General features: G+C 41.5%; 1 protein-coding gene across 2 annotated transcripts in view; it reads left to right on the forward strand.

Annotated features, from left to right (window-relative positions):
* The window catches only part of TADA2A (transcriptional adaptor 2A), a 241,860-nt gene that overhangs the window by 101,405 nt on the left and 127,331 nt on the right, over positions 1-13,124 (forward strand). For both annotated transcript variants that reach the window (XM_069226575.1, XM_069226576.1), the window contains 2 exons: positions 214-277; positions 3,651-3,694. In XM_069226575.1, coding sequence (XP_069082676.1) covers positions 214-277; positions 3,651-3,694 — 108 coding nt within the window. The remainder of the gene's footprint in view (positions 1-213; positions 278-3,650; positions 3,695-13,124) is intronic.

The raw sequence follows: 13,124 nt of genomic DNA on the forward strand, positions 1-13,124 counted from the left end.
AACAGAATCACTTGTAACAATGACTTTAACTCTTCCATATGCTAATGGCATGTCTAGATATACAATCTCCTCCCCTTTCATGTAGTAGAACGGTAACTTTATATTTGTTTTTTGATTTTTTATGTTTTCCTTGTAGTAACATGATCATTGACACTAACGTTCATCCCTTCTAGAGCAGATATTGTTATTTAAAGACCTTTTCTTTCTTTGCAGCCTTGAAGATTGCAGTTGTAGATATTTATCATTCACGGTTAAAAGAAAGACAAAGAAGAAAAAAGTATGTATCAGTTGATTTGTGCAATTGTTAAGGTTTTTATTTAATACTGAATTGTTTGAGAGAAATACAGTGCACCCATTCACTTTTACGCACTACACAGTGGTGGGGAGGAGTAATTAAGTTGCAGAGATGGTGAAAAACAGGATCTGTTTTCCGCTGTTCTACACTTTCTAGCTAGTCTGCAGTCTGTTTGTCCCATTTTGTTAATTTCTTGAAGTTTTATTATCAGGCTTGTCGTGAGAGGTTTCACTATTAGCTATGGAAAGGTGCAGCCTTTCCTTAGTATTCTCGGAAGCAAGGATGCATAGTAATGATTTACAAATAAATGTGACTCTGGATATGTGTTAATGCTTCCTAGATTCAATGGCGGATCATCCATAAGGGCCATAGGTCTGTAATGTTTGGCAGAGCTGACGTAAGCAACATGCACGTCTGGCTCACCGATCCCTTAGCCTAACAAGTATACTTTAGGCTTCTGAACCTACACTGTGAGTCTGAGAGCCACGGGTACATATACATATACACAGCTCATCTGTCCAAGGCAATGCAGCACTAACAGAGACCAGTCTGTCCTGACACCACTCTTGTGATGTTTAGTGTAATTAACGGGTTTGTTGGAATGGTGAGAAGCAATCCCAGTGCGGGGCTGATGGGTAGCACAGGAGCAGGAACACTTGTCAATCAATCTGCAGCTTTATTTTGAAGCCACATATTGATTGGCCATGTGTCTACATTCAGCTTGCCCCTTCCTCCTCACACAGCAGAGCATGTAAGGTTGTGGAGCCATCCAGAGCTATCTACCATCCACATTCCTGACAAGCATTTGAGTGGAAGTAATAAATTAGTTGCAGAAGAGAGTTCATTTGTTCCCATTGTACATCTCTCATGAACACCTATTTGTTTACAACACTAGTCCCGCTGTAGTGGCAGAATGCAACATGCAGACACATGTATTTCGGAGGACTAGTTTGCATTTTTTATGGAATGATTTGCATTTCCTTCTTGTCTGTGCTAGTGAGAAGACAAATGGAGAGTAAATTCAGGAAGGACTCTCACAATGAGCACCGTGCGCACAACTGGAATGATTTATTTCAAATCCAAGCTACCTGCAAATTTGAATGTGCATACTTATGCAGAAAAGCTTGTTTCAGTGTTAGTTTCACTTTACATTTATTTGTTTGTGTCTGGTGTCTGTTTTGAGAACTCTCATGGAGAGTTACACATTTTTTTTTTGCCTTTACACATAAAATATCACTAGGGAAATAATGTAAACAATTCTAACAATTTGAGGTCACAACAGGGAAACGTATTAAAACACATTGTAACGTGCTCATTATTTGCACTTCATTGCGCTTTGAAATACATTGTGAAATCCTAAACAAAAGACTCAATTTGTGCTACTTATTGTTTTGTAGAGAAAGGCCCGAGCATTACTTGTCACCTTTGGAAAAAATAGAAGTGAAATGCATTCAAAACTAGTCCAATTAATCATAAGGTAGTAATAAACACTTTAAAATGTGACAACTGCTGACCAACTTAAATTATCTCTCCTAGTTTTAGTATTGGCAGCTTGTGAGGAGTGAGGTCTACTTTAGTGGTTGGTAGCTACATCATACTAATTTGTTTACACCTGTATAGTATGAGGGTGAAGCATCTCTGCTGTTACGTGAGTATGAACTGTAGTAGGTTAAAGATAGGTAGTGGCAAGACCTCTTTACTAATGCCTTTCAGCCTGTGTGTCCTAAATAAGATAGCATATTATGCAATACAGCTCAGAGGCGTTCAGTTGGTTCCTTAAAATCCCATTCATATTCCCTGTTGAAATGAACTCTTGTATGGTGGCATTGGACTGGCCACACACACCAGGATGGCTCTCGAACACTAGTTTTACAGAAGAAACCATGTCACATTCTTATTTTTCCCTCTTACACTAGCCTGATCTTATAACTTAAGCTTGCCGGCAACATAAACTAGCTTGGACTTTCACACAGGGAGTTGCTTGCTTGTGATGTACAATTTACATTCAGTTTGTTTCCCCTTTCCAATGGAAGGCATGACTGAGTGGTTTTGTGAGACTAAAACGAAAAATCATCTAAATGTTATTTGGCACAGAAAGCTATGCTTTCATTCATCTGATGGTAGACAGGACTAAGTATAAAGAGTATAAAGGAATATTAATTATTGATCAATTGAGCTAAAAGGAGCAGAGTTATTGAAGAAAGTAATCATTCAAATGTAATTCTGTTAGTCACACATTATGTTTGAAACTCATAATACTCAATTACTTCTTAATCTGTGCCTAACATAGCTAATGAATCTAATATTTGGGCACAAAAGCAATTTACCTCCGATGTCAATAGGCCCTCACACTTCAGCCTCGCCTCACAATTCAGTCTTGCCCTCCAACCCCAGTGCAGACATGCAAACCAGCCAGGTCACTTGCCGTGCACAGAGGGCATATGAAAAAAGGAATACTAGACCCATTTGTCTGTGTGTTTCTAGCTTTACCCTGGTGCACGTTCAAAAATCTTGGATTCTTATCAGACTCAACTATATGTACAAAATACTACGCCTATAATAAGAATTACTACTTCAAAAGCGCTCTTGTATTGAAATATTCAGAGTACTCCTTTAAACATAGTTTCAGCCAAATTCATTATTAAAAACTGCTGTAACATAAGTCATTGTGCACTATATTTTTCAAACCCTTTTTGACTTCTCTCTCTCTCTTTTTTTGCAAGAAGAGTGATTTTTTACAGTCTACTGCTTCTAAATTTCACTAGCCACGACTGCCTCGATTATTAAAAACAAACTTTTAAAATTATTTTATTTACAGCTAGTGTATTCTTTATCTTGCTCAATATAGTGTGCTTCAGATTAAGTGTTAACCTTTTTTAAAAAGAAATGACATTGAAATTAAATACGTGTTTATCATTGGACCGCTCTAATTTCCATCTTTATCTCAAAGCATTAACAGTGTAAGTTCCATACTTTTTTCCTTTTTTTGTTTTTTGCTGTGGTTGCTTGTATAAACCAGAGAGGGTAAAAATAGACTTGAATAAGTACTTCTATTTGCAAGTGCATAGCGGAACAAAATTAATTTACCAAACTGCATTTACTTTTTATGAAATCAGGAGCCCTTGCATGTAAAAGTGTAGCGAGTTAAAAATAATCAAATGGGAATGTAAGATGAGTTTGTCTATGATTTTATATACATTATCAATATGCTGTGGAGAATGCTGTACAGGGCTCCTAAATTCATGTGTTTTTTAGTTTCTGAAGCATCAAAACATTCATATGATTGAATGCATACTGTCTTCGACAATATAGGTTCTCTGAATTAACTGTGCCCGTGTGTTTTTTTATTGTATAGGATTATCAGAGACCATGGTCTGATCAACCTTAGAAAATGTCAGAGTAAGTATTGAAAGCAGCACAACATACAGAAAAATGAGTGTGCAGTATACATTGGGTATTACCAGGGGTTTATGGTAAATTTATAAGTGTGATATGCACTAATGTTTTACAGAGCCCTCCATGTCCTAAAGATATCCTATTTCTAGGAGAAAACAGACTTGTGGAATTGGAAAACTGTTCGTAGCATGTATTACTGTAGACACTTATGCTCTGCATATTCCTACCTTCTAGTATTGAGCTGGGACGTTTGCAACTTGGTTTTCTTTGAAGAATTCTCTCGAGTCACAAGGTATATTGTGACGCTTCCTTATGTCTACATTGCTTAATGGCACCTACTATATTTTAGATTTTTTTTTTCTGCCATTGGGTTTCTGGTGTTCTCACCAGAGCTCCAAGATCGAGGTGCACTTTGATGCTCCTTGCACTCCGTTTCCTGTCTTCTTTCGACACTGATTAGAGCAGAAAACAACATATTACCGCCAATTCACTACTGGGAGCTCCATGACACACAAAATATCTGTGGTCTGACCACCACCAGGTTTGTAATTTGTGTTTGTTCTCTCAAGGATACTACAACGAGTATGAGACATGCCTGGCATACAGGACCAAAAAGACTCTTCGTCAGCAAAAGGAGACACTGGGCACATCATAGGATGTGCAGACACTCTACAGAGGACACTCAGGATATCTTCGGTGAAAACATTCCCGGTGCTGAGGACATCGAGGAAGCTGGGCCTTTGGATATTCCGGCACACCAACTGTTACCGGAGGCGGTTTTCTCCTCCAGTTGAGATGAAGAGCAGGAATGATCCCACCTCAACGTTGAGGAAACGGAACTACACAAAAGGACAATGCCAAGAGCCATGAGTATGGCAGACCCTTGCATCAAGCCCACCAAATCCCGCTAAGCCAGATAGAGCACCACCCTGAGAGGTTCAGGCCACTAGCCCTTCTAAGTAAGGCCAGCAGTCTGGGCCACCAAATGCCCCAGACGGGCACCTTTGTCACAGGTCAGTCACACAAGATGCCCATGGACCTTGCACCCCCTGTATCCAAGTGTGCAAAAACATTCCATATCTGCTGGCAGGACTACAATTTTTGCTTGATTGACGCTGAAGCTCATGTTGGCATTGAAAAAGCCAACAGGCCCTAAGATGCCGCTGGTGCCAAAGGCCTTCTCAGAGCCAACACCACCTTCTGCACTGAAATCTCAGTATCTGAGACCTGTCTTGACACCGAAGAGGCCAACTTCAAAGGTGTCACTTCCATGGACCACCCTTTTGATGTTGAACCACAGGCTCTGAAAGTCCCAACAAATCAGAGCAACCAATCCTTGAACTCCTCCAAGCGGATATTGATGCCTGGGAAAAGAGACTGTATATCGGTCCACAGACCGGAAAGATTACTATTAAACCACAGCCCAGAGTGGCCGACAACCTACCACCTAAGTGGAAGCCAGCTTTCGACAAGGACTTAGCTTCAGAATCGGCTCCCAGGCACAAGGGCACAACCCCATCTACTTTGCCCTTTGCACTCCTCCTTCACTTCCTCTGCCTCCTGCTCTCCCCCCTTTTCCATTTCCAGACACACTACCAAAGGCATATACACTTCTTGGTTCACCACAGTCGTCGGCAGGATCACACAACCTCTACCACGTAGATGAGCCATATGACATAGCTGGATAGCCAGTCGATGGAAGAGACCTCTGGGATGATCATTCTGCAGACGCCATTGAGTACCTTGACTCCGCTCTAGATCCCTCCAAACCTTCTCCCGAGACGATACTACCTCATACCAGGAGATAATAAAATGGGCATCCCAATACCATAAATTGGTCCTCCATATACTTCAGGAGAAGGACAGTATTTTAGTTACGACTTTCCAAAACAGAGCAGGCTATCCATTTGTTACCCATGTTAAAGAGCATGCTAAAACTAGGTACAGAGCCCTTTAAAGACCTGGTAAAAGCCATTGTAGTATCCCCTAGGATAGAGCAGAAATAGAAGGCCTCATCTTCTGACCCCATTGTACATCAGGGGACATGTAGACTCGGACTCCTTGGTCGTCAACTCAGCACGTAAGCGTGTAAACTCTCATGGAACTGGGGACGCCCTGCCCCCGACAAGGAGAGTAAGTAGCTGGACAGAGCAGGCAAGAGGATGGCCACAGGGATAGCTAACCACTGGTGCATTGCCAATTGTGTTGGCCTACTGGCTCAATATGATGGGGCCCATTGGAACCAGATGCAGGAGTTGCTTCAACATCGGTCATCTGAATACAGACAATGGGGAGAGGAATTGGGCACAGAGGGCAAGACCATTTCAAACTCAACTATACATTGTGCCCTTGATGCAGCAGAAACTACCGCTCTAGGGGTCAACACAAGTATCCTCATTCAATGTTCAGTGCGTGGCTCTGTATCTCAGGATTTAAACCTGAGGTGCAACAATGCTTACTTAGTCTCCCCTTTGATGGAGAGCCTCATAGTCTGCAGTATTGTACAGGTTCTAATCTCACCTTTCCAAATGCAAGCTCTTACCAGCAGTAACAGAACCCCTATCAACCTGACACCTCTAGAGGTTACAGAAGACAGGAGTGTATAGTGGTAGCAAGAACACAGAAAGAGCCATAAGAGGTTCTGGCAAGGGAGCCTCCACCACTACAAAACACTCACTCCTTACAACTCTCAACAAACTGCATAACACCTTTTGGGGCTAGAAGCACATATTTCCTGCCAAAAGTACACAAAATTATCACACACAAATAGGTTCTAGCCATAGTAACACAGTTAGTGACTAGAGTTGCACTCATTCCCCCAACATACTATATTGTGCCTCATCCCTCAGCAAGGATCATATACACCTTTTTAAAGGAATAAATGCAAGCCCTCTTATAACAAGGGGCCATCAGACCTGGGTTCTCTCCCAACCCTAAGGAAGGGGGTTTATGCCCTTTGTTTTCTTATCACAAAAAAGGATGGGTCCCTGAGACCAGTTGTCGAACTCAAACCTCTAAATCGACATAGTGTTGGAACACTTGTACATGGTAACCCTTCAGGACATTGTACTCTACTTCAGCAAAGAGATTTAATGGCAGCATTAGACCTAAAGGATGCATATTTTCTCATCCCCATCCATCCAGCCCACCAGCTCTACCTGTGTTTCGTGGTATCTGAGTTCCTAGAGTTCTGCTAGCTATGCCTCTTACAAGAATGCAAGGAAACAAGAGAGATTGAAGTGAATAATGGAAAGAATTGGTCCTTCAACAAACATACTAACTTCAACACTAAAAATTGCATATACATGATCATGTGTCCCTTCGTACTAAGATACATAGGGATGAAAACCAGGGCAGAAAAATACATGTATTAATGAAAATAGGAGTGGGATCAGATTTAAAAAGTCACTACAAAAACAAGTGTGCAATTCCTGGAGATGAACCACACTCCTGATGATCTGGAATGGATCATCTTTGAAGTAGTGACACAAACTGATAAATCACAGTTGGTCCCATTACTTGGAAAACATAGATGGGTGTTCTGGGTAAATACCCATATAAACGAGTTGAACAATGGTATCCCATGGAGTGAATTCATACACAAGTGATCTTTCTATGAGAGGAATCGTATCCATTGGCCCCGTATATATCTCCCACTCGTGTAACTTTCATACACTGCTTTTTAATGAGAAATAATATTTAGGATTCCACAGTATATCAGTCACACCTTATAAATAGTTATGTGGTGATTTTGGCTCAAATTTTAATCCACACTCCAGGTAAACATACACCTGGTTTGGAAGTTTTACAATATCCATGTACGGATGGCCAGACACATGCTATACTAATCCACATGTTTATTTTGGTAGTGAACGTTATCATTTACTCAACACACTATGGCCTGTTTCGAAGGCTTAAGAACTCTGACCCTAATTAAATTAATGTCTCCAATATGGCACAGAGAGTGAGCCGCCATTTTCAGCTAGTTTTGCAAATTGATGTCACGCTGTGATCACATGATCTACGTACCACGTGACCCACGTGTTGATGGGTAGAAATACCGCTCACCTATGTACACCAGTACCTTCAGGCCTGCAGAGACGGGGTAGGGTGATGGCAGTGTCCACAAGCAGTTGCTGTGAGCATCTTTCGGGGCTCCAAGGTGTGGGCACACTATGAAGACTGTAAATTTACTAATATTACCACATTATGAACATTTTATCTGTAAACTGTCATTGAGTGGTTTCATTAATCCTGTGGAGATAGGGGTAGGTACATTTTAATCATTTAGTCCTGGTTTTACAGAAAAGAATTGCACATTTACTTACAGGGATCCACTTAGATGTGTTTTGAGAAGATTTCAACTGGTTCGGATAGCAGTTATGTGATGGGTAGTACACTGGTGTTGTACTTATTGTGGGATACCTTTGACTGATGACCGGTAATCCTGATCCACATGTGAAAAGATTGTATTGGTCTCGGGTCTGTGATAATTTCCTCACATTTTTTGATATGTTTTATTTATTTTATTTCTGTAGGTCGATTTTATGTTTTGGATTATTTCTTCGAATACAAAGAGGTAGAAAATCTTGTGAATACATATTTGGTGAATTAATACTGTGGGTATGCACTTCAAATTCAGTTATGGTACCACTGCATATAAATTAGGTTACTAGGGTCCTGATGAAGTACCGTACAACTTCATAGACAAAATAGGTCAAGAGACTTGTTGACCAATTGTAGAGGATATCAAGAAACATTATTTCCGTATACATTCCGTTTTGTTTTTATCCATTAACAGGGAACCCAAAATTAAAGCACTTTTAGTGGGGTACCCTAGTTCATTTTAATTCACTTCCTCGCCAGTCTGCACTTTTCACATCGGCTCTTCTACATAGAACTTAATCTGTAGCAAATTGAGTAAAAGATTTCCAGCAAAGAACCCCTTTTTAGGTCCACAATGAGCTGCCCGATGACAAAGCATACCACCTCTTGAGGTAGGTGAGGGCTTTTGCTCCAATAAGAAAACATTCTCATTCACCACTTATTTACCTAGGTGCACAGATAGTGTTCCTCTAGGTTTTGGATAAGAACAGCGTATTATGAGATTTGTTTGTTTAAATATAAAACATTAAAGAGCCAACAGTTATTACTTAATTTATCTTAAGAAATCTATACATATATAAATGCATTAAAAATGATACATATCTACCTACATATGTACATTTTTATATACTTATACAGTTAGATATGCATATTCACAAAAAGACTTCCCTTCAAAGATGCAAAGTAACGGCACTCTGAATGTAAAAAACACTGATGTATAGGTTCTACTGATGTACTTACTGCCATGTAAGGACTCCCAGTGTAAAATCCTGTGACTTAACAACTGACATTCTGCGCTGGAAGACAGATGTCAAACTTGGGCTTCTTCATTTCCCAAGTGAGCACAATTATTTCCTGAGTGAGGTCATGGTCAAGTTTTATAAGAAGCCCTTTTCAAGATGGTAGGCTGTCCACTGTGTCTGGCAATTCCAACCCAAGAAAAGGCCATTTTCCTACGATTTCCGTTCCTGTTAAACGATCTAAAAGTACGCACTGTGAATGAAGGATGCAACACACTTGTTCCTTAATTTTCTGTCACGTTCCTTATCTTCTTTCTTACATTGTTGTCCCAGATTATTTTGCTGATTGCAGCTGGAATTTCTATTTTTTGTATAGAAATTTTTATCATTCAATTCATCGGCTAAAATAAAATTCCTAGAGAAATACAGTTGCATAAATTGAAACAGTTTGCAAACACTGGATATGAAATATTTAACTGTTGTGAGGATCTCTTGGACCTGTGTTGGTTTCCCCTGTTTTAGCTTCATTTAGCTTCATTATACATTTCATATTTTATTCATTTTAATAAGGCTGCTTCTAGCAATTACTTTTTATATGTTTTATCAGCTAGCTTTTATTCTAGGAAGTGGAGAGCACTCTGCTTGTTTAGTTAGCCTTTGCATGACTTGTAATCAGTACTGTCTATCCAAGGCGAAAGACATTGCACACAATATGCTAGTTTGTGTTGACTGTTCAGGTGACAGCTTCTATCATCTAGATACAACATTACATCAGGATTGCGCTTCCAATTCAGCATGATTTTATTATATAAGTGATGCACTGATCCGAGAGGAGTAGAGGGCAGTCCTGGTACAAATTCTTTTTGACATACTTTTCAGCTGGCGCTAACCTATCAGCCCCGAAAGGATTGCCATCTACACCGCAGGCTGTCTCTTGGGCCTGGGACTAATCCTTTAGATCGGGCCAAGCGGAAGGGTATACCCGCTATGCTTTTTAGTATAGTTTTAGGGTTGGGTAGGAATTTCTAGAACCCCTAGAACTTCTAGAATCACATTCACCATGGATGGATTGTTTATTTTCGTCACCATGTTTATAATGCAGATTACTTTGCTCTATTTTATCTGCCTAATTATTGCATCTCATTTGCTATATGCTATATTGAGATTTTCAATAAGTGGGTTCCAAACTTATCTCACATCTCTTTTGTGTCTCGCCTAGGCATGCATGAGTAATACAACAAAAGGGTATGATCTGTTTCCACAACTTCCCTGGAGAGTCAGTGTGTCATGTTTAGATTGTCACAATCACCTTCCACCCCTGGCTGGTTTGAGGTTCCAGTGAAGCACTGTTTGTATCCAGGATTTGGGTCAACATTTTCCGATAGTATGGATGGACTCACGTTTTGAATTTCAGTTGTCCTTATATGCAGTCCTATTATCATAGTAGGAACCGTATAACGCAACAACTCGCCATTTTTTTAAATGTATTTCAACAACCACTACATTAATGTGAGTGTGTAACACCAAACTCAAATATTTTGAAGTGAAATATTGTGGACACCGGGTGAACCCGTAGACAAAGTTGGGTCTCCATAATGTTATGTATCCTCTGCATATGGTAGAAGGTAAATGCCTGAGATCAGACCTGGGGGCCCACTTGTTCAGCTTTGCCAACAAAAACAGGGCAGTAATACTGCAGAAGTGTAAAATAATGAAAGTAAATGAAAGTAGACTGAGAAAAGTGCAGATAATCACATTAACCACGTCAAGGTGTATTTGCTTTAGGGGACTCCACGTTGCAGAGCTGCCTTGGGTTGGGAGTTGGAAGTTAAGGTTAATCGAACAGTTAAAGCATGTGATAGCAACTTTCTTTTTTTTTTTTCCTTTCTTTCAGATCTCCCACGGGCTTTACAATGTGGGTGGCGCCTGCAGACCCATAAAACTAGCCCTCAATGGGACGCCCCCCCCTTTATTTTTGTTGAGTAGATGGCTTGACTCAAAATAATGTGGAATGTCCGGGGATGGGCAGTACTAGAAAGAGGCACACTGTGCAGCAATATTTAATAAGAAGGGGTGACACATGTGGCGAGGGGAAGTGATGGAGGGGATCACTGCTATTGCACCACATTTTGAAGCTTCGCATGAGGAGTCTGGATTTGGATTCGTCCAGGCGTCCCCTTCCACCTCCTGTCACCAGACGTTGATCCTGAGGGCAGATGTGTTGGTGGAGGGTCTCCTGTATTAATAGGTAGTATATACACCCCTAATGTGGCCCAGCCTGCATACTTCTTTAACCTCTCCGCAGCCTTAACACAGGACCTACATCCCTTGGAAACTAGGGGTATATTTAATTGCATACTTAATACACAGTTGGATCACTCACACCCTCCACTCCGAACTCCCCGGTTGTCAACCGCTACTCTATTCTCCCCTTGGTTTCAACACTGGCCGCTCTTAGACTGCTGGTGATCTCTCTACCCAAATATGATTGATTATTCATATTATTTAGCTGTGCATGACCTGCATGTCAGATTAGACAGGATCCTGTGTTACCCCACTACCCGAATACTAGTAATAGGGGCCGAATACCTGGGTAGGACCTTCTTTGACCACAACCCAATATAGCTACAATTAGAATGGGGAGCAGCCTGACCGTTAGTTCCCACTTGGAGGCTACAGCCAGCCTTGTTAGAAGTTCCGGGATGCGAAGAATGACACACTAACATATTACTTTGTTGACAATTGGGGTACATCCAGTTTTCAACTTACGGATTGAGAAGCAATGAATGTAGTGTTATGCGGCCATTTTATTCGCACGGTGGTTGGAGTGAGAGAGACAATACTTAGGGACTTGACACAGATGAAAGCTTCCTTGAAAGCCCTAGAAGACAATACAGAAGCTGACCCTGCAGCACAAACTGACCTAGATGCAGCACTAACTAAGCACACACACACTTAGTGGAACAGTTACGCAGGGTCGACTTTCGGTCATATTAAGCTAAAATGCATGCCGAAGGTGATAAATCTGGATGCCTTCTGGCCTGGTTGCTCTGTAGCACCAATCCCCCTAGGCCCATAGTGCGGATGCACCTGCACAGGTGCAAGATGAGATGTAACGTGTCTTTTTGCCTCAAGCGTGCCTCCCATCAATGGCAAATAACTTGCTGAGGATCACATTCGAAAGCTTTCACCGTAGGCTGGAGCTTATACCAAAGATGCTGCTTTATTCACCAGATATGCCACTGTGATCAATATCCAGTTTCCACTAGATGCTGGGAGAATTGGGGCTGAGCACGTGGTTGAAGGTCGGTACACTGAATGTTCTGTTTCAGGAGAGCACTCTCTTGACATATGAACGAGTGCAGGAGGAGTATGGGTTACCTGCGGGGCACTTCCTAGCTTCTGCTAGCGGAAGCATTCGGCCTATGAAGCATCACTGACACAGACCCGGACCCTCACTCATTAGTATATTTGTTATATATGATGGATGAAGGGCGCAAACTGATAACATGGCTAGCCCGAGCATTTGCGCATACAACACAGCATCCCTTTGTTGCAACTCGTAGAGAATGGGAGAGAGACCTGGGCAAAGGATTCACCATTGAAGAATGGGGAGACGACCCTAGAGTACCCCAGTAGAGTGTCGTGCAATGCGAAGTTTCAATATATCCAACATAACATTCTCCATAGAGCGTACCTCACTCCCGCTTCCCTCTCTCGCATGTTTAGCTCCCCGTCAACATCTCCACAATGTCAGCAACCAGGGGCCGACATGAAACATATGTTCTGGGACTGTCCAGAAGTAGTGAGTTATTGGGCCCAAATAGACAACGAAAGAGAATGGGTTACTAGGCGCTCGGAATTGCGCTAGCTGGAGGGTCGCTCCTTGGCCTCTTCTGTAAATCACCAGTCGCCAAGGCCACCAACAAATTTGTTGACGAGGCACGGTTGGTGGCCCGTAGACTTATAACTATGAATTGGAAATCTCATGTGCTACCCAGTAGAGGCCACTGGTGACACTCAAGTGGGGCAGAGCGGAAACAGTGGCCTTGAGACGAGAAGAAAGTAGAGGCCATCGGAAATATCCG

Source organism: Pleurodeles waltl, chromosome 3_2 (genome assembly GCF_031143425.1).
Source record: "Pleurodeles waltl isolate 20211129_DDA chromosome 3_2, aPleWal1.hap1.20221129, whole genome shotgun sequence".
NCBI classification, from domain to species: domain Eukaryota; kingdom Metazoa; phylum Chordata; class Amphibia; order Caudata; family Salamandridae; genus Pleurodeles; species Pleurodeles waltl.